This window comes from Ursus arctos, unplaced genomic scaffold (assembly GCF_023065955.2).
Source record: "Ursus arctos isolate Adak ecotype North America unplaced genomic scaffold, UrsArc2.0 scaffold_6, whole genome shotgun sequence".
NCBI lineage: Eukaryota > Metazoa > Chordata > Mammalia > Carnivora > Ursidae > Ursus > Ursus arctos.
Window position 1 is genome coordinate 79,443,848 of NW_026623078.1, and position 25,701 is coordinate 79,469,548.

Below are 25,701 nucleotides of genomic sequence, written 5' to 3' on the forward strand. Positions count from 1 at the left end.
ATATAGAAATGTATAGAAGTTCTAGAGTAACCACTAGAAAAAGTAAAAAAAAAAGTAAAAGTGAATGTATGCTAAGTGAGGAGAGAAAATGAAATCATATAAAAGGCTCAATTAAAACTACAAACGAGGGGGCGCCTGGGTGGCTCAGTCAGTTAGGTGTCTGTCTTCGGCTCAGGTCATGATCCCAGGGTTCTGGGGTCAAACCCCATGTTGGGCTCCCTGCTCAGCTAGGAGTCGGCTTGTCCTTCTGCCCCTCCCCCTGCTCATGCTCGCTCTCTCACCCTCTCTCAGAAAAATAAAATCTTTTTAAAATAAATAAATAATTAAATAAAACTACAAACAACAGAAAAATATTGGAACACAAAGGAACAGAGAACAAGGACAACAAATAGAAAACACTGACAAATATGATAAATATTAATTCAACTATATCAATAATCACTTTATCAAATGATCTTAAATGTACCAATTAAAAGACAGAGATTGCCAGACTGGATCAAGAAACAAGATTCAACAATACGTTGGCTGTAAGAAACCCACTTTAAATTTAAAGACACAAGCACATTAGAAGGAAATTATACCATGCTAACACTAATCAAAAGAAAGGGGAAGTAGCTTAATTAATTTCAGACAGAACAGACTTCAAGGATAGTTATCAGTTATAAAAAGGGGCACTTACATAATGTTGAAGGGGTCAATTCTCCAAGACATAATAATCCTTAACATGTATGCACCTAACAACACAGTCAAAAAGCCTGAGGGGAAAACTGGTTGAATGGCAAGGAGAAAAAGATGAACCCACTGCTTTCGCTGGAGACTTCAACGCCCCTCTATCAGAAATGGACAGATCCAGCAGGCAGAAAATCAGTGAGGACACAGCTGAATTCAACAACACCATTAATCAACTGGGAATAATTGACATCTACAGACGACTCCAAAACAGAATACACATTCTTCTCAAGGTCACACAGAACATTCACCAAAACAGACCACATTCTGGGCCATGAAACAGCCCTCAACAAACTGAAAAGAAAAGAAATCACACAGAGTCTGCTCACAGACCCCAATGGATTAAACTAGTAATCAAGGACAGAAAGATAGCTGGACTATCTCTAAATATGTACAAATTAAACAATATACTTTTAATAACACAAGTTGAAGAAATCTCAAGAAAAAATTTTTTTTAATTTTAAACTAAATAAAAATGAAAACACAAGTTATCAAAATCTATGAAAAGCAATGAAAGCTGTACTTAGAGGGAAATTTACATAACACTGAACATATATTAGAAAAGAAGAAAGATCTAAAATCAATCTTCTAAGCTTCCACCTTAGGAAAGCAGAAAAAGATGAGTAAATTAAATTCAGATTAAGCAGAAGAAAAAAATTAAAAATTAGAGCAGAAACCAAATAAATTAAAATTAGGAAATCACAAATACCACATGATTTCACTCATGCGAAATTTAAGAAACAGATGAACATAGGGGAAGGGGGGGAAAAGAGAGAGGGAGGCAAACCATGAGAGACAATAAACTACAGAGAACAAACTGAGGGTTGCTGCAGGAAGGTGGGCAGGGGATGAGCTAGATGGGGGATGGGCATTAAGGAGGGCACTTATGATGAGCACTGGGTATTATATGTAAGTGATGAACCACTAAATTCTACTCCTGAAACCAATGTTATAGTATATGTTAACTAGAATTTAAATAAAAACTTGAAGATACATACATACATACATACATACATGCAGGAAATCAACAGAGGGAAAAAAAAAAAGCTATCTCTTTGAAAAGATCGATAATATCATTAAGCCTCTAACCAGGCTAACTAGGCAAAAGAGAGGCCACAAGTTACTAATACAAGAAATGAAAAAGGGGACAGACTACTGGAAAAGGGGACACACCACAGATCCCCTGAACATTAAAAAGATAGTAAAGAAATACCATGAATAAGTCTATGCCCACAAATTTGACAACCTAGAGGAAACAGACCAATTCTTTAAAGACACAGCCTGCCAAAACTCACAAAGAAATAAATAATCATAATAGTCCTATCTCTATTAAAGAAATGACATCAATAATGTTCCAAAAAAAGGGGTGCCCAGGTGGTTCAGTTGGTTGACTCCTGGTTTTGGCTCAGGTCATGAATTCAGGGTTGAGCCCCGCATCAGGCTCCACACTCAGCAAGAAGTATGCTTGAGATTCTCTCTCCCTCTCCCTCTACCCCTCCCCTTGCTCGTGCGCACTTTCTCTCAAATAAATCTTTTAAATAATAATAGTAATAAAATAATAATAATCTTCCAAAACAAAAAGCACCAATCCCAGATGTATTCACCAGTGAACTCCACCAAACACGTAAGGAAGAAATTATACCAATTCTCTACAATCTCTTTTAGAAAACAAAAGCAGAAGAATTGAACTTCCTAACTCATTCCACAAAGGCCAGCATTACCCCGATATCAAAAACAGACAAAAACATTACAAGAAAAGTAAATCACAGGCCAATATCGCTCATGAACAGAGATGAATCCTCAGCAAAACATTAGCACATTGAAACAGCAACGTATGAAAAGAGCGACACACCACGATCGAATGGGATTTATCCCTAGTAGGCAAGGCTGATTCAACATTGTAAATCAAATAAGTCTATCACACCAGCAGGGTAAGAAATAAAAATCACATGCTCATATCAACAGAAACATAAGAATTTGGTAAAATCCAACATCCATTCACGATAAACAATCTCAGTAAAATAGGAAGGGGGATAACCTCCTCAACTTGATAAAGATTATCTATAAAATACTTCCAGTTATCATCATACTTAATGATGAGAAACTAGAAGTTTTCCCACTAAAATCAGAAACGAATCAAGGATCTGCTTACAAAGTGAAAGAAGCCAGTGTGAAAAGGCTCCAAACTATACGATTCCAACTCTATGACATCCTGAAAAAAGCAGAACTATGGAGACAGTGAAAGGATGCATAGTGGCCAGAATGTGGAGGGAAGAGAGGGATGAACAGGGGGAGTGAGGAGGATGTGAGGGCAGTGACACTCTTCTGCATGAGGCGATAATGGTGGGTACATGTCATTACCCACTGTCCACACCCACAGAACGCGCAACACCAAGAGTGACCCCAGATGTAAACTCCGGGCTCTGGGTGTTACCTGTGTGTCAGTGTCCGTTCATGGACTGTAACAACGGTACCACTGTGGTGTGGGATGTCAATAGTGGGTCGCTTGTGCCTGTTTGGGGACAGCGAAATCTCTGTACTTACTGGTCAGTCTGCAGTGAACCTAAAACTGTTCTAAAAAAATAAAGTTTATTGAGAGAGAACACACATAGAGTGCTCAGAATGGACCCCGGCCTCTCGATAGTGAGCACTCAATGTGGCTGTGGCATTGTTATTAACGCAACTTGGCCTCAGATAAGAGATCTTCTCGTGGGCTAACGCACCCTGGGAATCTCCAAGAGGGGGGTCTGAGTGAGCACCCTTCAAATTCCTTTGTGGATTAGATGCCGCTGTTGCAGAACATCTCCAGAGAGGGTGTTCCCTGGAGCACGCTTAGGAGAACGGTGCTTGGTATTTAAAAACAAAAACAGGGGCGCCAGGGTGGCGCAGTCGTTAAGCGTCTGCCTTCGGCTCAGGGCGTGATCCTGGAGTTCTGGGATCGAGCCCCGCATCAGGCTCCTCTGCTGGGAGCCTGCTTCTTCCTCTCCCACTCCCCCTGCTTGTGTTCCCTCTCTCGCTGGCTGTCTCTCTGTCAAATAAATAAAATCTTAAAAAATAAATAAAATAAAATAAAATAAAATAAAATAAAATAAAATGAAATAAAATAAAATAAAATAAAATAAAATAAAATAAAATAAAATAAAATAAAAACAAAAGTCCCTCTGAACCATCAAACAGTCTGGCTGCAGGTCCCACAAAACATCTGGGTTCCAAGCGACGCCTGCCAAGCTCAGGTGTCCAAGCGGTCCGGGCAGCTCTCATGACACTGTCCTGAGCTTTGTGTCCAGCCAATGCCACAGACTTCCACCCAGGCTATGCTGTGGGCTCAGGCCTTCTCAAGATGTTCCCATCACTGTCCTCCTCTGCCCTTGACCCTTCAAGGTCACCCCATCACTCCCTGAGTCTGCACACAGGAACTCGTGCTCACAGGCTGTTTCTGAAAGATGGCCTGGCCTGGCGGGCATCCTGGAGGAGGCCTGTTACCACCCCCGCCTGCCCCCAGTGCCCTCATCAGCAGAGATGATGGAGGCGTTCAGCAGGGCTTTGAAGAAGTTTACTGTCATCTCCCCTGAGTCCTTGCTATCAGATTTTTTTTTCTTTTAATCTCTGATCGTCTGAAAGCAATTTATCTTAGAGCTTATCAGGGCCCCTCATTTCTTGATGCCTTTGAAGACTGTCAGAAGGGCACAGGCGGTAGGACACAGGCGGCAGGAGGAGGGGGCACTCTTAGGACTCACTTAATTTTTTTCCCCCAAAGCCTCAGTTCCATACCGGAGATGAAAACCCAAACTGACACAACCACTGTAAAAAGAGCGGCTGTTAAAAGAGTTCCTGGCAGAGGCGGAGAGCAAGGGGCCTGCGCGGTAATGACAGTCAAGAAGCCCAGCGCTCGGAGTATGTTTGCTCCGTGGAAATGGCCTTCAAAGCAACAAAGGACCCTTTGAAAGAAGAAAGGCATCAGCAGGAGTCTGTGGCCACAGTGTGGGGTGTGCGCGTTGACCCAGGGCTCAGGCTCACTGCCCCCGCCCCCGCCCCGTGGACTCCGCCTCGGTCTATAGCTCCAGGACAGGTGCCTTGGCCCCCAGAGCAACTGGGCAGTTCTAAGTGTGACACTAGCAGTGGGTGGAGAGTATCAAGCCTGCCCCCGGCCACCAAGTGTATTAACGATCACATAAGTAATACCCCTGTAAAATATGTGATGTCAAGTTTAAAAAATAGGGTGGGAGATTCCACTCTGAACAATCTCTCAGGAATAAAAGCACGGTGATGGTGTCCGCTGTCCTCCGTGGGCTCACTCATTCATTCCTCAGACCTTCCAAGGGCCCCTGTTATGTGCCAGGCATTGCACTGAGAACAGAGGTATGAGATACTGGCCCTGCCCTCCTGGGGCCCGTGAGCGAGTGAGAGCTGCCACCACACACAGGCAGAAAAGGTGACCCTGAAATTGTGACTGATTTGAACAAGCTAGGAAAAAAGCCTCCCCCCCACCACGGCCCCAACACATACAAAAAAAAAAAGAAAAAGAAAAGAAAAGAAAGGAAAGGAAAGGAAAGGAAAGGAAAGGAAAGGAAAGGAAAGGAAAGGAAAGGAAAGGAAAGGAAAGGAAAGGAAAGGAGGAAGGAAGGAAGGAAGGAAGGAAGGAAGGAAGGAAGGAAGGAAGAGGGGAGGGGAGGGGGGAGGGGAGGGGAGGGGAGGGGAGGGGAGGGGAGGGGAGGGGAGGGGAGGGGAGAGGAGAGGAGAGGAGAGGAGAGGAGAGGAGAGGAGAGGAGAGGAGAGGAGGGGAGGGGAGGGGAGGGGAGAGGAGGGGAGAGGAGAAAAACCAAATGTGTTCCATTTGGGATTTTGACTCAAGGATCCCGCTGTCAACCGAGAGCAGCTCTGTTTTGCCGGGCGAGCCCCTTCAATTCTCGACCCCCGCCTTGCTCACAGGAAGCTGCATCTCATACACAGGAAGCTTGGGGGGCCCGAGGTCTCCCGCACTGTAGATAAGCGCCCAGACGGGGCCACACAGAAACAAACTGGTCTGTGCCCACGGAGGAAAAGACCATCCTCTCCTGGATCCTGGAAAAGAAAACCTTGTATCCAATCACTTTTCAGTAACATTTTCCTCCACTTAAAAAACAAAAAACAAAAACAGACAAACCCGTTGATTTCCAGAAAGATACTGGAGGTAGTAGCTCCCTCTATGTCTCTGTGCTTTGCTGGCAACATGTTGCTTTACTTCCAGCAAGTAGGAGTAAGACGTTTTAAATGTGCCCTTGTAGCCAAAAACAGAGCGCACACTTTTCAAAGACAGGGACCAAGAGCTAATCTGAAACGTGTGATGAGAGAGCATCCCGCCCTGGACGGATGGATGCCACCTGCGCGCCCCGCTCCTACCACTCCCCCTCGTCCTGCTACTGCTAAGAAGGACAAGCTGGCTCAGACAGGCCGCTCCCCTGTGGCCTGGACCTGCGCTGAGTCCCTCACCAACAGCATCTCACTAAATCCCCCCAACAACCCGGGAGGTGTGTCACAGACCAGGTACCAGAGAAGCGAGGAGGCGAAGCCACACCCTCTGAGGGGTCCAGTTAGCAGGTGACACCAAAAGATGCCCTTTCCCCACTGCGGGCTGTGACTGCTACAAGCACCCTCAGACCAGCCGGTTACCCGTGAGCTCGTCTTAGAAGGAACACAAGCTGGAGATAAAGGGAGAAGACTGACATGTCGTGAACGCCCACCACATGCTCCAGTTCCTGCCATTTCAAGCGTTGTCTATCAGGAGGGACTTACGGGGCAGATTCCCAGGTCCCCCTCAAATTACAGTGGAGGCATTGAGCCCAGCAACCTCTCACCCCCATGTGACTCAGATTCGTGACGTCATGAATTACCTCACCTGGGTCAGTAACAGAAACTTATTTAGAGGGACCCACAGGAGGTCACCCATTTGACACTGCCATCTGGGACACACACGCACACACACTGATACATGAACATACTGAAACACGGAAACGGGGGCACCTGGCTGAGCGTCTGACTCTTGGTTTCGGCTCAGGTCATGATCTCAGGGTCATGAGATCGAGCCCCACGTTGGGCTCTGCGCAGGGTGGAGTCTGCTTGAGATTCTCTCTCTCCCTTTGCCTCTGCCTCTCCCCTGCCCCGCAAGCCCGCTTGCTCCTCCCAATCTCTTTCTCGAATAAATAATCTTGAAACACAGAAACAAAGGTCTCAGAAAACAACACTTAACCTCGGGTACGGGTGCCTAATGTTAGTAATTTCTATTTTATCCTATGGCATTTCATTTTTTAAGAGATACTTACTAGTTGTGACTCACTAAACTGTTTCACAACTGAACTGTTTCACAGACCATGACCTACGGACAGCAAAAACTGATCTGGGCGTTCCACACATTTTCTAATTTACATGCCACAACTTGAGAGGCCAGATATGGTACCTAATTTTCATGTTACAAATGAGAAAGCGGAGGCTCGGCAAATGCCCTAGATCACGGAGGTGGACATGGGGTCTGGGCTACAGCACTCCAGAGCCCAAAGCCCCTGGCATTACACATTCTTCAAGTCTCCCCTGCACAAACTCTGCACAGTGCCATAGAAAGGGGGCTTGCTCCAGCAACATCATTAACTACTGCCTTTGGCTGTCTCTCCACACTTCCTTGATGCTAATACAGCCTTGACTGTAAGTCACACAGCCTAGTTCCTCAGGAGACGGAGGATGTGGGGGAAGAGACCATATTAAATGTACTCACGCCTTCTGACCACTGAGTGCATCATTAGCAAAGACATGGTTAAGAGTCACAGAAATAGGAAACTCAGCCAAATTATCCCAGGGTCCTACTGCAACTAGAATGGACCTGGATGGAGGCCCATCTGGGGTGGGGCAGGGGTTCAATTTAAAATTTCCTTCGTTTTGCACTACATGGGAATTGGAGTTGAAAACAGGCAAGTGCTGGATCAAATGCAGAAAGTCCAACCAGACTTTTAACACACCTGGCCCATCTCTCTGGGTCACACGTAAGGGAACCAAGCCCCAGGCTATGCGAGGTCACACCAGCACTGCTCTCCCAAGCCAGGTAGACCCTTCCCTTACCGGAGCCCTCCACTCAGCACCTGTACATCGTGAAGCTCATTCGTGTTATCTCATGGGACCCTCACCACAACCCTGAGAAAGAAGAGTATACACTCACTCTGCCATTATTTATAAACTGCATGATTCCCCTTATACGGAATCCCCAGCCAGGCCAATCCACAGAACTAGAAAGCAGAATCGCAGCTGCCTAGGGCTTGGGGTGGGGAAAGTAAGCGATGCTAGCTAACAGAAGATCTCCCCACCAGGTCAACATTTCCCTGCTAGCTTCGGCTTCATTCCAGGAATAATTTACAGGCTCAAAAAACAAATGTCGTCTAAACTCGAAATACTGGAACCAATTTTCATAAATGATGCCATCTTACATTGGTAATACAGTCCATGTGCTTCACGGAAAACGTTTTCAATAACCTAGTGTAAATACAAAAGGTTTCCCCTTGGTGTGTGCTGCCTTCTCTGCTGGGAGCTTCCCCCTTGCCTCTCCCTTGACCAAATCCTACTCATCAAGCTCAGAACCCCTCCTCCAGGCAGCCCGCCCTCCTTTACCCTGACCTCTCCGAAGTGGTGTGGGAGGGGAAGGCACTTTGTGTCTCTCCATGCAGGGCAACAAGTCCCCAAATGGTAAGTAGAATAAATGACAGTAATTCTAACAATCAGTGGCATATGGTGCTTACTCCATATCAGGCATCATTCCAAGACATTTACATATATTCTCTCACCTCACCCTCCTGAGGATGGGTAAACTGAGGCATGGGGCAGTTACAGGACTCAACTTGAAGTCAGATGCACGGCCAATGGGGGACGTTTAGCCAGCACTAAAACCCACAGCCTGGTTCCTGGTCTTAACGGCTACACCCCAAGGCTGCCCCTGGCATCCTGTCCCCATGTTGGCCTCCCTCCCTCTTGACTTCATACGCGTTTCTAGCAAGGTCATCGTAATGACTTCTGCCACCCCAGTTTCCCCCGCCCTGAGACAGCACTAGAAGCACTAAGAATCTAACAGCAATTCTGTAAGGAAATAGGAAGAGCCTGCCTTCGTGCCCTACTGAGAAAGAGAGAGAAACACAGCTAAGAGGCCCCAGGTGACAGGCAGTAGCGGACACATGGTCAACAATACAATCACTGAGCCAGGTTCTTGCCAGAACATTCCATCTTATCCTCCCAGGAATCCGGGAGAGCTATATACATAGACAAACATACATTGTGTCTGTAAGCATGTATTAAACATGTGTATGCACACGTGTCTACACGTGTGTATAATACACACGTGTCTGCGCATAAATGCATAGATAATACGCGTGTGCGTGTGTGAAGATGGAGATATACTTTCTAATATATATTTCATACAGAAGGCCGCCACGTCTCAGAAAGGACAAGAGACTTGCCCCAATATCCACAGCTCATGAGTGCTGGAGACGGTATCGGCAGGCATCTAACCCCAAACCACGTGCCCTGACCCACCCCACTGCACCCGCAACACCCCGACTTCAACCACACTGACAAAGTGCCACAGAGTGAATGATTTCTGTGCTGGAGCACAGTGGAAGCACACCAAGCTTCCCCGCCTTCTGTGCTATCTGTCATATAAAAAGGAATGTCATTAAAGCAGAACCACACCTGGGGCCAGAGGGGCCTCCTTTATACCTGCAGAAGGCTCAAATCATGCTCAGGTGTCCGCCCCTTGAGTGACGTGAGAATTTGCAAAGACATTCATTAAGTTACATAATCACCACCGGAGAATTAAACAAGTTTTACCGTTATGAATATTAACAGCCTCTTGGATTATGTTATCATTTTTTTTTTAATAAAAACGCTTCACAGACAATCTCTTGCAGATAGTCGACAACCAACAACACAAGAGGATGACAGTGGTCATCACGGTTTACTGTGCTCTTCCCCGTGAACCCAATACTGCCTACTGCCTTCCAGGCACTATCGAACTCAGCCTCTCCACTCTTAGTGGCAGCTCTTACTACTAGTACCCATTATTAATAACTCTTTATAAGGTCATTTAAGAAATCCTTGCTTTATTTCTACTCTGCAGATCTTCTGTAGTTTTTCTCTGATGCTGAAAAATCTGTATAGAGACGAAATTTGTTCAACCAAATCATTCTGCGACATCTGAGACTCTCCCTGCAAAAGAATCCCGGGGTGAAGCATTCTGAGAAGCGAAGCGCCTGCTTGCGGGCACTCGCGTGCTGGGCCCCCAGGAAGCAGGACAGCGCCCCAGGCACCAAGGGTAGAAAGCGGAGAGCACCCGGGGCGGACGGCGTGGCCGCGCAGGCTTGCTACTTACCAGCTCTGTGTGAACTTTCAGATGTGCCTGCAGCTTATATTTATCTGGGGTGTTGTAGTCACAGCCGTCGGTGGGACACTTCAGCAAGATGTTACTGTGTTTCTGAATAACATGGCGCTTAAGGCAGTTTTTGGTGATGGAGGAATAATGGCACTGGGAGCAATGGTACAGGTGTTCCCGCGTGTGGGTGCGCACGTGCATGTCAAAGTGCACCTGGTACCAAAAAAGTTTGCCTAAAAAAAATCATCACATGAGAACCAGGAAATTTCTTTTATAATGAATTTGATTTTCTTGTTATGATTGTTTACTATTCCATTTAGCTCCCTCTCCGGACTGTCCAGGTCACCCTTCACACCTTCCTCACTTCTGTCTGCAAATTACTTGTCAAAGGCGGGAGGCTGTAGACCTTAAGGGTGCTGCTCTGTCTGCATGACGTCAGAGCTGGGCGAGGAGGGAACCCGTGTTTACTGAGGACCAAGGACAGCGCCGAAGACGGCTGTGCTCATGCCTAAGTCAGAGTCTCCATACGCTATGACACCCGGGCCAGAGCAGGGCCTCCTACATCCGGGACCACCAGCTCCCCGGGAGACTCAGAGGCCAGGCCTGCACCGTGAGCCGGAAGGGCTCTACTCGGGGCTCCCTATAGACAGCTGCGCTGACAACATGGCCACAACTTAAGCTGCAATTTACACCTGTCGTGTGCCAGGAGGACCATTCTCCCTCGTTCCCATTCTGGCAGAGGTCGTGGCATAAACCACTGCATGCTCTGGACCACACCGGCGTGGCTAACTGTCCAGTCCCCCTGGCTGTCTCCACGAAGACTCTTCATGCTAAACGGTAACACAGGTGGCCACCTGTTACTATCTACAGATGCTGAAGGGTAGCTCATTTGGAAGCGGTTCTTTGCAAAGAGACATGAGCTCGAATCAAACACGAGGGGACTCAAAGTAAGCTGGGGATGGGCGGGGCTGCTGGGAACGGAGCTCACTGGCCACTGGCCCAGCTCTGCCTCTCCTTACCACAGTATTCACACTCCAGGTCCCCGTACACCTTCCGGATCCTCTCACACAAGCCAGTGTTCATCCGTCTCTTCTGTAAACCGTCCAGGATCTTCATGAATGCGCTGATGCCAGCCCGGTGCTCAGAGGCAGGTGTGCAAGAGTCAGGCTGGGGCAGGGCCAGGTCCCCTCCGCCCGTTACCAGAGCAGGGTCTGAGGCCTCACCTGGGTTCGACCTGAGACACCTACCAGGATCTGGTCCTTCGGATGGGGGAGCAGCCACTTCCTGCCCCGCCCCCGGGGGGCTCTCGGCACCCTGCGTGTCCTGGCTTGTTTCCGCGCGTCTGGCCTCAGACAGCAGTGGTGTGACTTCTTTGCCCTGAGTCTGGGAGGAGGCTCTGTGCGGGGCATCCAGGGTCTCCTCAGGAGCTGTGCGAGCCCCAGCAGAGGAGGTATCGTTCTTCAGCAGAAACTCATCAGAAACCACCGAGTGCGAGCGAAGGTCCGAGGAGTCCACAGCAGCTTCTAGCTCACAGGGTGGCAGGACAGTGCTTTCGGCCTGGGGGGCGGCTAAGTGCGCGGGCGGGGCAGGCTCGTCCACGGAGGCCTCCGTCTCCTTCCGTCCCCCCTCGGGCTGAGCATCTCTGGGGCAGGCCGCCTCCTTGGGCGCATTCACCCCCTGGAACACAAACTCTTCCTCTGCCAGCTGCAGCTGGCCCCCCAAGGCTTCTTGCTGGATGTCCCCGCCGGGCTCCAGCAGGCAGAAGCTCTGGTTGATGGAGCTGGTGAAGACTCCAGGCTCCTGCGTGGCCCCGTGCGCCTCGCGGATGTGGGAGCGCAGCCGGATGGAGCTGACAAACTTCTTGAGGCATACGGCGCAGACGTACACGAAGGGGTGCTTCCTGACGTGCAGCTCCAGCGCCTGGTACTTGGTGGCCCCGTGGCCGCAGAGCTCGCAGGCAAAGGGCCACTTGTCCCCGTGCACCAGCATGTGGCGGTCGCGGTCCAGCTCGTTCTTGAACTTGCGCTCGCAGATGTGGCAGTCGTACAGCAGCTGCCGCTTGCCCTCCCTGGTCATGAGGCAGAGCTCGTCCAGGGCCTCCTTGACCTTCTTGTCCTGGGGGTCGTGCGCGTCTCGGATGTGCTTGATGAGGTTCTTCACGTCCGAGTACTTCTTCTTGCAGAAGCGGCAGTGCTGCTTGATCTTCTTGTGCACGCGCTCGACGTGCACCTTGAGGTGCCCCTTGCTCAGGCAGGTGAAGGAGCAGCAGTCGCAGGCGAACTTCTCGCCGGTGTGCTTGCGCAGGTGCACGTTCAGGTTGGCCTTGATGGCGCTGGCGTAGCTGCACTGGGGGCACTTGTAGGGCTTCTCGTTGGTGTGGATCCTCAGGTGCGCCTGCAGCGAGTGCTTGAACTTGAAGACCTTGTTGCAGTACTCACAAGTGAAGATCTTGAGCTGGGTGGGCCCTAGCCTAGAAACAGACGACAGCACGGTTACAGTTGGAGACACTGCACCTCCCTAAGGACCTTGGATTCCTTCTTAGGAACCAAACACCAAAGGCTCACAGTCAACTAAATGGCCCTGAGCAGGACCACAGGGCCGAGGATGGGTCTCTGTCCCTCAGGGGCTCCCAGGCTGGGGGAGAGCAGACAGGTGAGCGCGTGGCTGCATGCCAGTGTGGCCAGTATGGCCAGTGTGGACAGGAACCACATGCAGGGCACAGAGAAAGAGACCCCTAACCTGCACTGAGGCGGCTGGGAAATGCTGAAGAGGAGACATCTGAATAGAGGCTTGCAGAACAAGAAGAGGGAGGCAAGAGGAGAGACAGGGAAGAGGGATGCGCATTCACAACGAACACAACAACGGCTGTGCCCCAAAGCTGGCCTGGACGGTTCCGGCTACGTGACCAGTCGTCACGGAATGAGCTCCGATGGCTCCGTCAGACCAGATGCCATCTGCCCAGGTCTGCTCCACAGCTGCAACCATCCACACGCGCCTGCTCATTCAACCAGCTGTCGGGGGCACCCCTCTGCCCTCTGTTGCCACTCAGTGAAGACCCACATCCCCATGTCCTCCCAGGGCAAGTGAACCGGGGACCTGGCCGTCGGGAGCCGAGCTCCGTGTCTGCGCTTCTGGTGACGAAGGGTCTGCTGGTGAGCAGAGGTGGGGGCAAGTGCTCGGCTAGGAGGGCACGCGTGGCCCGGCCGGCAGCAGGCAGGTGCCCAGGAACGGGAAGCCGCGTGTGCATGTGCACCATGCCACGTCCCCTGCAGCGCCATCAGTAACCACGCTGGCGTTTCAGTCTCTGTCGTCCTCCTTCCCTACAGCTAGTTCAGCGCTCACATGGGGAAAAGAGGGCTACTGTTCAACCGTCGTCTGCTAACCTCACAGGCCACTTATCAATGATTGTCATGTATGAATACCTGCCCATGTGTTTCAGGCACTGTGTCAGCATTTGTGTATGTGGTGGAGAATAAAAGCACCATCTGCCTCATGGACCTCTTCTCTCCCAATATGGCAACATGTAGGAGATGGTCTAACAGCTAACAATTACTGAGTACGTGGAACGTGGAACGCTATGCTAAGTACTTATTCCCAGCCCTATGGTTACACCCATTGTAAGGATGACAAAACAGTCTCCGCCCGAGGTTGCACAATGAGTACGCGGTGGAGCCAGGACTGGACCCCCAGTGGACTGAGCCCCTAGAGGCTGCAGCTTGCTCCTCACCCACCCCTAACGCCTGCAAACACCACGCCCACCACTCCCCCCAGTGTGACTGCACATGGAGTCCTGCATGGGGTTTCCAGTGCCGCTGCAACAGCCCTGCCTTGCTTCTGGAAGCAGTGAATGACGGTCACCAGATGGTCACCCTGCAGCAGGCAGCAGGGACAGGAACTGGCAGATGAGCCAGACAGGCAGGTGAGGCTTCCTCTCCTCCATAACTGCTCGCTCTGGACGCATGTCCAGGTTGTCCACGGAGGTCCTCAGAAACACTGACCATCACTTAGCGCTGTTAATCAGACACCATTAAGATGTATGCACTGTAACTGCAAAGTCTATATTTATGCAACTATCCCTACAACTGTATTCGATCAACACAGGTTGCCTTGTCTTTAAATTAAAAATATTTAAATCGATTGTAGTTCATAAACACCAGAGGGTACCATTCACATAATGTAATTAAAATATTCAAATCTGAAAGTCAGTGCTACGCGCCTGCATGTGAAACCCAAGGCTAATTTCAGGAAACTAATTTGGATCTTTCTCCAATGACAAAGAAACCCAGAAGGTGATAGATTTTATTGGTATAAAGAACACTGGAGAAAGAAACCCTGGATTCAGAATGTTAATTAAATAAACAAATCACGGTATTTTCTCCTCTAATGCAAGATCTAAACGGTCTTAGGAGAATCTTTTGCTCTGATGTTTCTTGGTATCATTACACAAATACCTGATAAAGCCCTCAGTGCCCTGTTTCCCGCCAAGGATAATGAATCCGATGAAGACTCAGCAGCGTGCACGTGACTGTTGGGTGCAAACCTTGCTCGCTGTGACCGTGACCTGATGCACAGAGCTACAATGTCTGCACGACTGCTGTTACACTATTTCACTCCAGATGTTCCCATGCAGGGAGACAGTCACTCTCACCACTGCATTTAGAAAGTGATCAGGCAGAGCTTTTAAAGGTCAGACCCCTTGATGTTGTTATTCCACGTCTGGAAATGTATTGAAAGAAAGCATACAAAATTGGAACAAAGGTGCTCACTGCACAACTTGCCACAGCATTGTTAAGAGCAGAAAACTGCTGGAAGGTTCCAACACAAGGTTCCAACATAAGGAAGATTCCAGCTTGTTTGCACATTTATTTTTTTCCTTCTTTCACTCATTCAAAAAAGTACACCAGGCCCTGGGGACACAATAGAGATAAAAAGAAATACAGCTCATGCTGTCTTGGAGCCCACTTTCTGGAGGAAGGGATGGGTCACAGTAATAACCACAGAAATGAGCAGGTAAGGACCACAAGCTCCCTGCGGTGATTGGGAAAAGACAGGATGATGCTCTCTGAGCCCAAATGAGGGCAGACTGATCAGTCTAGGGGGCAGGGCAGGCTGTCCTGAGCACTGGACATTTGAGCAGACAGCTAAGGATGAATAGGAGTTAAGCAAGCCAGGGACAGGGGAGGCATCCAGAATAAGGAAGAGGCACCTGCAAGGAGAGATCAAGGAAGTATAAGGGGCCCAGAGGGCTAGAGTACCTGCTGGAGCCCAGAGACCACGGGTAGCCAATGAGGAGACAAGGCTGGAAAAGTGGCAGCCCCAGGAGCCTCTGCAGGCCAAGTTCTCCCAACAGCAGTGAGGCCTTGAAGGGTACAATCAGATGGGCATTTTACCAGATCTCATTGGCTACAGTGTGAAGAACTGAGTAGATTACAGGGGCGCCTGGGTGGCTCGGTTGGTTAAGCATCTGCCTTCGGCTCAGGTCCTGATCCCAGGGTCCTGGGATCAAGCCCCACATCAGGCTCCTTGCTCAGTGGGGAGCTGGCTTCTCCCTCTCCCTGTGCCCCTCTCCCTGCTTGTGGTCTCTCTCTCTCTCTCTGTCAAACAGATAAATAAAACCTTTAAAAAAAAAAAACAGAACTGAGTAGATTACAGAGCATTGTCATCACAATCTAACATGTCACGACAGAAGAATTTGTGAATAATCTGAGTATCGGAGGAAAGTAAATAGAACATGATTAGGTACTAAAAGCAAGATACAAAATTGCACTATAAAATATAAACTCAATTTTATAAAAGACATGGGCTGAAAAAAGGTTGGAAGGAGATACATTAAAAATATTAACAGTGACTATTACGGTAGTGAGATTACAAACGATGCTTGTTCTTACAGTTTTCTGGACTTCCAAAATTTTCCATAGAATCAGTCTGTCTCCTATTAATGCGAGAACCTACCTGATACGTTGATGTAACTGAAAGTTTGTATCTACAAAATGCAAAAAAAGTCTCTTTCCTAACTATTTTGTAATTTGTACTATAAAATATTGATAGAATGCATGACAATTGGAATATAGTCTAAATCTGCTGTTTAGATAGGGTGTCTATTTGCCTGTTAACCAGATGACCAGTTAGTGAATCCCTCCCCAGCAGACCTTGAAATAGTGTGCAGATGGTTAGCTAAGGTCTACAAATCAACTTGAGACCAGAAAGATCTTCAAATTTAATTCCATGACAGTTTTGCCAAAGGAATGAGTATTTTTACAACTTCATCAATAAATTCAGTTGCTCATAGCTGCAAGCGTACAGGACTGAGGCTACAAATTAATGAAGCATCCCGTGTGACATCATGTGCATATATTTTGTCATTTATTGTCACCACTAAAAGAAGTCAGACCGTACTAGAGACAATCTTACGGCTGGGATAATGGAGGCTCAGAGGCAAACCCGCTTATGTCGGGTACTATAGAGTAAAAGCCTCATCCAGACGATAGCCACGTCTCTCCTGCTCCCTCTCCTCCCCAGCTCCTGGTACATAACAGGCGTTTAATCTGTGGAGCTGAGAGTAGAAGAGTCGAGAGCCAAGCCAGGTCTGCTTGGCACTAAAGCTATGCTCTCTTCAAGAACAGCTCATTTCCCCTCTTCCAGAAACAGGTGAAACCCACTGGCGACTGGCATTTTTACCGTCCTTCCTCTCAGCTGGGAAAATGTCTGCAGAGCTCCGACGACCAGTTTGCTAAAGCCACCTGAGCTGGTACCAACCACAGCTGAGACGGGGTCCCGGGGAGGGTGTGGAAAACGTACCTACTCATTCGCTACAGTTGCCAACTGACCCAGTGTGTTCGGAGGGGAGTTTTCAATGTTGATTACAGTTTTAAATCCTCATATTCTTTGAGACAGCAATTTCAACTCTAGCAGTTTATGCCACAGGAAGTCGTGAAGAAGCACGGAAAGATGAAGGCAGCAGAAACTCGAGGGCAGCACTGTCTATCCAGCAAACACTGGCTACAGGAGCTACAGGGCACCCATCCGATAGCAAACGCTTGTTACAAAACATGGACTGACGAAGATTTTCAATGTGAGGCAAGTTAAAGAAAATTGATAACAGGACATTTGCTATTTTGTATTAGAAAAAAATAACAAAATTAAAGTGCTATATTTCAGTATATCATGAGAAAATTATGGTGGCATATGACCAAACTGTCAACAGTAGTTACTTCTAGAAGAACTATGGGTTACTTTAACCCTACATCATCTGCAGTGCTGGAAGTTTCTAGAAGATGCTTGGTTACTTTTAAAAGTGTGGGGGGCAGGGGATTTTTTTTCTCATCACAGTATGTGCAGCTTTAAAAATCAGCAAATTTACTAGGGCCTTGTTTATACCTCTTTTTATCAAGGTTGAACATACATTTGCCTTAAGTAAAATGCTCCACCTTCATTAAGCCAACTGGTGCTCAGTTCCAAAAGCATGGGGACCTGCCACACATATCATGGAAGCAAAGCAGGCTCGGTCAACACACAAGATCCGTAACGGAGGGTCTGACTCCTAGGTTACATCAAGAAACCAATGTCCTCCACAACTCAGTTTGCAGAGTCCTGATAAGCTAACGTGCTCGTCGTCTGGCCCACTACGGCCATCACTGGAGTCCAGCTCTGGCTGAAGGCACACGGCACAGACACCTCACCTGCTGGACTTCATGGGCTGCTCATACGGTGTCTGCTGAATGGCATACTCCTGGTACCCTCTCCGAGGCGCCAGGTCAGCCGTGGTGGCCTCGGGGTTGGCAGTGCCGGTCTCCGGGGGCCCGGCCTCCACTGGAACGATCTTGGTAGCACCTGAGATGAAGGTACAAGGCACCGCACGTTAAAGAGGCACCACGAGGGGCTCTGACCCCACCCCACGCAGGAGCAGAGCCCCTGAAGTGTTTCTTTACTATTTGGCATGCTTGCAAGGTATCGGTTTTCCTGCAGTTCACACATTTAACTTCTGTGTCTGTGTCTGTGTCTGTGCTAGTGTGTTTGCGGAGGGGAAAGGGCAAGTTTTCTAGTAATCTAGCAAAACATCCTTCTGGGCCTCCTGACTGGCACAGTTGGTTGAGCGTCTGACCCTTGGTTTTGGCTCAGGTCATGATCCCAGGGTCGTGAGATCGAGCCCCACGTCAGGCTCCCTGCTCTGTGGGGTCTGCTTGAGATTCGCTCTCCCCCTCTCTTGGCCCCTCCCACTTTCTCTCTCTAAAATAAATAAATAAATCTTTAAAAAAATAAAAAAACATCCTTCTGGGGTAATTTTCAGTTGATCTATTGAAAAAAACAAAGACAGGGACATACATACACGTTATACCTCCCAGGTTTTCTACAGGACCACCTGCATCCCACTCAGAGTAAATGGAAACCCGCATCACGAGATTATGGAGCAGGGGCATCAGCTGTGAACAGGAATCGAAGCTGCCAGGTGTCCAGGCCCACATATGACATGACCTTACCATCGGTGGGCGCCTGTTTCCTAACCCTAGCAAATGAAGGGTGTGGAATGGAAAACCTCAAAGGTCCCTTAGCTTGTGCACTTCTAGGATGCAAAATGATCAAAGACCCTGTACAGCAGTGGACACGAGCGCACACATGTGCATCAAAGAAAAGGCTCCAATCTACCCCATCTCTAGAATAGCAGAGGAACCAATTACGCATTTACCCCCACTTACAGAAATCTCAAAGGATTACCATCAATTTTAAAGAAATTACCATAGGAACCTCTAGAGACGGCGGAGAAGAGGAGCCGCTCCCTCTCTGAGGTTTTGCTTCCCAGGTCGATACACTCTGAAGTAGGCTGGGGCAGACGAAGCAACTTTCCAGAAAGTTCTTCTAGCCACCTGTTTTTACAAGCCTTATTTCCTACCGACCATCCTACTCCGCGCTGAGGTATAAAGAGGCACTTGTCCAGCATTTCCACTTTAAATAAGGAGTGACCACTCTTACCACTGAAAAGAGCTGCTGCTCTTAAAATCCTACACTCGATTTTTAAATATTATTTGACAACTATCACCCCAAGTGAATAGGAAAAAAAACATTATAATACTTTGGAACCTGCTATCATAAACTGCTTTTTGTCTAAAGTATCCCTTCCTGAAAGACCTTTTTTAAAAAAGGTAGTATAATATCTCCACTCTATTTTATGTGAAAGGAAAGGGAGACCGAAATCGGATTATAAAATACACAACGAGCCCACTAAAAATGGGCAGAGGGACCGTGAAAGCGCGGGTTCTGGGGAGCAGACGCATCCGTCTCGTCTGAGCGGGGCTGTCTCCCATGGGGGCCCCATCACTGAGGACGGAAAGGGGAGGGCACTCCCCAGACAGGGGCTGGGCCAGGGGAGCAGAGGAAGAAACATGCTGATCGGGCCTCTGGCAGCAACAGCAGCCCCCCCCCCCCCCAACCTCTCCTCTAGACGCTATCCACGACAGTCCTGCAGGAACCGGCACTTCCGTGGAGCCACAGAAATGGGTAACCAGAGGGAGACCCCATCAGGGAGCCAGCTTCCCAGGACTACAGGGTCCAAGCTGTCAGGCTGTCCAGTACGGACGTGCCAAAAGATGCGTTTTGCCCCTTCCTGCTTGCTGTGGTCACCTGGAATAGCTTCGTGGGCCGTTAAAACCACACTTATGATGGGTTTCTTCACTCCAGAAATCTGCCCGGCCTCCTTTCCTGAGGGGATCTTCTGGACTTTCTCTGTCCTCTGTGTCCGCGGCCTCCTCGGGGTCTTTTCTCGATCGTCTTCCTTGTACTTCCTTTCCAGTTCAAGGTCAGATTCATCACCTACAGAGCAAATAATACCCAGATGTATAAAATATCCTTTTGTATCAGTGACAGAATTGGAGACTGCACATAACCTTTTTATGGGATAGTAAAAGAAATATATGTGTGTGATATACACATGCTGGTCCTCACTGCTGTGTGGGCCTGTCTCTCACTTCAGGCATTGTCTTTGGTTCTCTGGGCTCTCATCTGATTCAGCAAATACTCCCTACACCACTGCCATGGGCCACCATCGAGGCACTGGGGATCCCGTGCTGATACAGCAGGCATAACTCTTCACCTTGTTCTCACAAAGCCTAGCAGACCTCAGAGTTACTAAAGAAGATATGATCTCCAAGACTTACAGGCGAGGAAGAATCATTCAAGCTACAACTACTAGCTACCTTCTATGGTGGATAGAAAGGCCGATAGGGCCCTCAAAAGCCCTGCAGTCTGGTGGGAGAGACGGGTGCAAGAAGGTGCGGGCAAGGACAACCAGCTGTGGCCAACTGAAACGAGGAGCGACGGTAGAATCCAAAACCATCAGCTCTGCCTAGTGTTTTAGCTACAGTTTCAAGGAGACGCAGGGAGGTAGAAATAAAACCAGTGGAGGGAGTAACAGCTAGGTCCTAGAGGGCCTGAGGTCCATGAGAGTCTGGGGCCCTCCATCCCTGACGGCAGCGCTCACAGAGACCAGACTAGGAGTGTGGATGGGCGAAACCGCCAGATGGGGCTCCAGTGACAGAGCACAGGCCCCAGTGCCAGCCAGGGCCGCCCTGTCGGGGCTGAGGGCAAAGTCACCAGATTCCCTGACTGTTCAAAGGGAGATGGGAAATCCAGTTTTACATGAAATCTTCTGATTTTTCAAGGTTGACAGTAATAAAAAAAAAAAAATCTTAAAGCAATGGGAGGGCCAAGCACAACATGTCTGAGGCTGCATTTGACCCACAGCCCTCCCCTGCTGCCGTGGAAGGAACATTTTATGTGGGGGAAGAGCTACCCTGCATCCGTGCTTCAAACCCATGCCACCACTGGGGACGAGGAGCTGAATGGGTTCAAAAGACATTTCAACACACGAAAGAATGGATGTGTCAGCCTCAGAAGGAACAACAGCTAACCCCGCACAGCTAGACTTGGCAGTAGCCCGAGGGCTAAGAAACACTTCGATACGAAGTGAAGAATAAAAACACAAGCCATCTCTTAAAGGCAGGCTGTTCCAGATTCCGAAGGAAACACAGGGGAGGAAGGGGAAAGACATCTTCTGTCTTAGAATCACAACCACAACCTGCAATAACCTGCCCAAGAATCACCTCTGGAACGTCATGACAAGCAGAAGGAACCATTCCACACAGCCTGTTAGCAGACATGAGCGGAGGGCGGGGCCCTGGTTGTGGGACAGGCACATGGGCGGACGGACGGGGGGGCTCGGAAAGCACTGGCAAGAGGCGGGGGACACGTCACGCAGGTGAAGTTGGAACCACGCAGCAATAAGGCAGAAGCTGGAGAAGACCGGAGAAACCAAAGGGAGACGGCCTGGGGCAACTCGGTAAGCCTGTGCTTATCACGATTCAGGTCTGCCTACAGCCAGACCCGCACGTCAACATACCAACGAACGTGTGGAGGGACAAGGTAACATGAAGAAGCACAAGTTCTCGGGGAGGCCTGCTTGTAGAAGGAAGGCTCTCTCAAGATGAGGACAGGAAAACACGTGGCTAATGGGGCAGACTGATCAAAACATACACTAATGTTCTGTGTTCTACAGATGACGTCTTTTGGTGCTTGTCCCCATAATGCAGGTGTGCCCGGAACATGTGTAGACCTGGTGGAAACAGTCTTAGGGAATTTAATTGCCTGGAAAGGGTCCTTAGTCACGTAATTAGTGTGAGCACGAAACACATTAACATTGAATTGAATAGAAAAATTAGCAGATGAGAGCATGAATCGGACGGACTGTGCATTACTAGTCCCCAAGGCCAAAGGGGAAAGTCAAGGACCATCACACAGGTCCATCCTTTGAGGAACACGACAAGCCCTGCAGAGCTAAAGAACAGGCAAAGCAAGCGACCAGCAAAGTCGCCACCAGGGCTCACATTTTGTGAGGCTGGATTTGCACCATGCCTGATGGGAATGTTTGATATCACCCTGCAGTGGCTATGTTAAAAACACCTCAAAAAGTCTACGAATTCCCTCAGTCACAGTGGTTCCTTACGGGGCCTGCATAACTGGGTGATACGCGTGCACAGGCAACTACAGTAGAACATACTGGGTGCCATGAAGACATAGAAACAACAGACCAAGGGATTTTTTTTTTTTTTTTTTTTTTTTTTTTTTTTGCTTTTAAAATGACACTCCACTTTATAAAAGAACTCACCCAGGGATACAATTCACTATGTGGATGACACAGCAGGAACAGATATGCTCACATTAAAAAAAAAACCCAAAAAACAAAAACCACCTCCCTGAGAATTTGAGCTTGCCATGAGCTGACCCCAGGGTTAACAGCATGAATCAACTAAAACACCAGGAGCATCTGCCCCGCGGTAACCCGCATCGTCAGAAGGGCTCTCATAGCCGTGCCCTGGACAAACTGGATCCTGACTCTGCTTTATTTATTTTTTTTAAATATTCTTTTTTTTTTTAAGATTTTTTTTTTTAATTTATTTATTCGATAGAGATAGAGACAGCCAGCGAGAGAGGGAACACAAGCAGGGGGAGTGGGAGAGGAAGAAGCAGGCTCATAGCGGAGGAGCCTGACGTGGGGCTCGATCCCATAATGCCGGGATCACGCCCTGAGCCAAAGGCAGACGCTTAACCGCTGTGCCACCCAGGCGCCCCCCTGACTCTGCTTTAGACACCGTATGTTAGGCAGGCACTGCAGAGCATGCTGTGGGGATGGTGGATGGGAGGAGAAAAAGGTGTGGAAGAGCCTGAGTTGGCCTGAGGTGGAGAAGAGGAAGGTGCGTAAGAATCTTACGTCTCCACCGCCAGACCCACTCCCAGTGCCCCTGCCTCTTCAAGAGTGGCGCCCCTCCGGCTGCAGGGACAGAGCACGCTGCCCCAGTCCCGGTGCCCCCCCCCCCCCCCGGCAGCTGGCCCACAGGACCTCAGTGCAGTGAATGGGGTCTGGTTGAAGGCAGGCACGGGGCTTCTGGGAGAAGTGTTCCTCCCTAAGAAGAAAGAAATGTCCTTCTTCTCCAACCAGACATTACCATGTCCACTATCCAGAACTGAGACAAACACCCAGAAACCACAAGAGATCAAGCAAAAGACAAGTCAATGCCGTGAAGGTCCTGAAGGGAAGGACGGACCCCACGATCCTGATGGCAGCTGTGCCACTGAGCCCATCGGAAACCACTAGCCCTCAGAGACCTCGTGACCCGAAAGAACGGCCACCTCATCCTCAAACACATCTGCAGTTGGTGCCTCTGCTGAAGGTTATCTCGACTAACACACACTCCAAACCAATCTCCACCCTGGCCTAAGAGTGAATCGTTTCAAAATTCCAACATGTCCCTGTCCCTGCCCCCTGAACCATTCAATGGCTTCCCTCCCGACTCCATTAAGAGAAAGTACTAGATAAAGCCCTCTGGGATTTGCGGTAAATCCTCCCTCCCAGGACCCCTGAACCATCAAGGCCACGCCTCCCATGCACCTGCCCACCGGTACTCATCTGCTCACCCCCTGGGGCTAGAATGACACTGCATGACAAGCCGACTAAATACCCAGGATGTTTACTGTCTCTGGACCTTGCACACAACATCCTCACCCCACGACCCCAGCCTGTCCAAATAACAAACAAGGACACACAGATTTATGCACGCACATGCACGTACCAGTGTATCACCACATCAATGGCTGGACTCCCCACACTGCTTTGCAATTTTCTATTCAGACGCCTCACTGTGCTGTGATCTCCTGGAGGGTGGGTCCACGTCTTCCTGTTATTTTACAAGCCTAGTGCAGGCCTGGAGCAGAGAAAGGGACTGCCCTAGGTGACAAGACCTGCTCTGCTGTGCTCAGAGAAGCCCAGCTGGAACCAACAGTACAAGTCACAACAGGTTTCAGCCAGAGAAAGAAATTTCCAGCAGTGAGAGGTGTCCAAGGAGGGAAGGGTAGTTTTCAGTGATGCATTTCCAAGGACAGTTTTCAAGGAACCTTCGGATCCCGTTTGTGATGCTGTGGGGAAGACTGCACCACCTGGGAAGTCAGACTAGGCAACCTTGGCCTCTCGGAACTCCGGGCTGACTCACAGGGAGATGGAGCCTCACGTGGAGCACGGCCGTGGAAAGAAGGGGGCAGCAGGAAAGAGGGCAGAGGAATGAGCAAGAGGGGACAGTAGGAGAAAAATTGGAGTAGGGCAGGGGGCGACAGAACACTCTTCACCTCCCTCCCTCCTGGATGGGCACCAGAGTCCAGTTTGTGCTTTGTGCAGGTTCTGATCCCCCCACAGAAGCACCAGTGGGGCTCTGGCTGTGCCCCCTGGCCCATGTCCAACTCTGGCAGCAGCTCCAGAGGACAGCTCACACTTACCTTGTCCTCCAGCATCCCACCTCCGCTGCACAGGGTGCCCTTCGGGGTCCCAGCTGAGCCCGGAAGTGAAGACAGCTCAATATGATGGGGGGCAAGCCTCAACCAATAAGGGAAGGGAGCCAGCTCATAACCGCTCTGGGCTCCTGACTTGGGTGGACAATTCTGGGAGCCATTCCGAAGCTTCCAGATCCTGGAAGAGTCGAACCTCTGCTGACTGTGGCAGTGAGCCCACTAACAAACCGTCGGCTCTCCTCCCTCCCTGTCTCACCTCCCCATGCCCTGGCTGCCGCCTCCTGGGATCACCATCCCCATAACCTGTCTACAGCCGCGCTACAGCCAGGCAAACAGATGCTAAGACACTCTCCACTGAAGACCACCCCAAATACACGTCCCCTCAATTCTCCGTGGCCTCATGCGACGTGGAGCCACAGCCCATGGAGCTACATTCCATTCTCGAGAGCTTCCAAGAAGGTCTCTGTGCGAAGTTTTCCCACTGATTCAGGCACCACATGGCGAGCACTGTCCTCAGCAGCCTTGGAAACGATTCTTGGAGATTGTGTGATGCGCTCCCTTCAGCAATGCAGCACCATGGACAGAAAACAAAGTTCCCACGGGAAAAGCAGCATGTGCGTTCAGGGAGTAGCAAAGAATTCCAGATAAAACACCAAGCATGAGAGACGTGAGCCTCCCTGTATCCTCACGGGACCCAGCTCTGTACTCCTCAAAGATGTCTTTTCTTTACGGAAAGGCCTCGTGGGCTCAGCCGGGAGGTCCCGCTGGTGTACGCTTTCCCGAGAGCTTGCTAATTCCACCGCCTGCCTGACAGTCTTCCAGAAGTTCTGCAGATACTCACCTGCTTCCTCTGAGTTACTGACTTTTTAAAACTTCCACCTCGTCCCAGCTAATGCTTACATTCCTCCTGGTTTCTTTTTCTGTCCGAAATCCAATAGCTCCAGGATGGGTGCTGGTGTGTGCCCTGCACACGGCTGCTGGCAAGTCACGCAGCAAAGGGCCCACTGGAGGACAGAGGATGGAGGTGGTGGGGGCACCCTGCACCCCAGAGTCAGGGGTCCCGGGCTGGACTCCACTCGACCGTGTCCAGCGGGACTTTGGAAAACTGCTTAACTTCCATAAAATCCCTCAGAAAAAAATAAAATAATGACACAGACCACCCCACCAAGGACTGCTTTGAGGACAAAATGACACGGTTCACATGCAAGTCCCAACACACATTAAACACCCATCGTCTCCACCCTGTCCTAGGAACACCTGGGACACTA

General features: G+C 49.4%; 1 protein-coding gene across 3 annotated transcripts in view; it reads right to left on the reverse strand.

Moving 5' to 3' along the window:
* The window catches only part of ZFAT (zinc finger and AT-hook domain containing), a 284,368-nt gene that overhangs the window by 105,412 nt on the left and 153,255 nt on the right, over nt 1-25,701 (reverse strand). For all 3 annotated transcript variants that reach the window (XM_057308065.1, XM_057308067.1, XM_057308066.1), the window contains 4 exons: nt 19,724-19,912; nt 17,788-17,938; nt 11,128-12,578; nt 10,109-10,341 (listed from right to left, as the gene is read on the reverse strand). In XM_057308065.1, the coding sequence (XP_057164048.1) occupies nt 10,109-10,341; nt 11,128-12,578; nt 17,788-17,938; nt 19,724-19,912 (2,024 nt within the window). The remainder of the gene's footprint in view (nt 1-10,108; nt 10,342-11,127; nt 12,579-17,787; nt 17,939-19,723; nt 19,913-25,701) is intronic.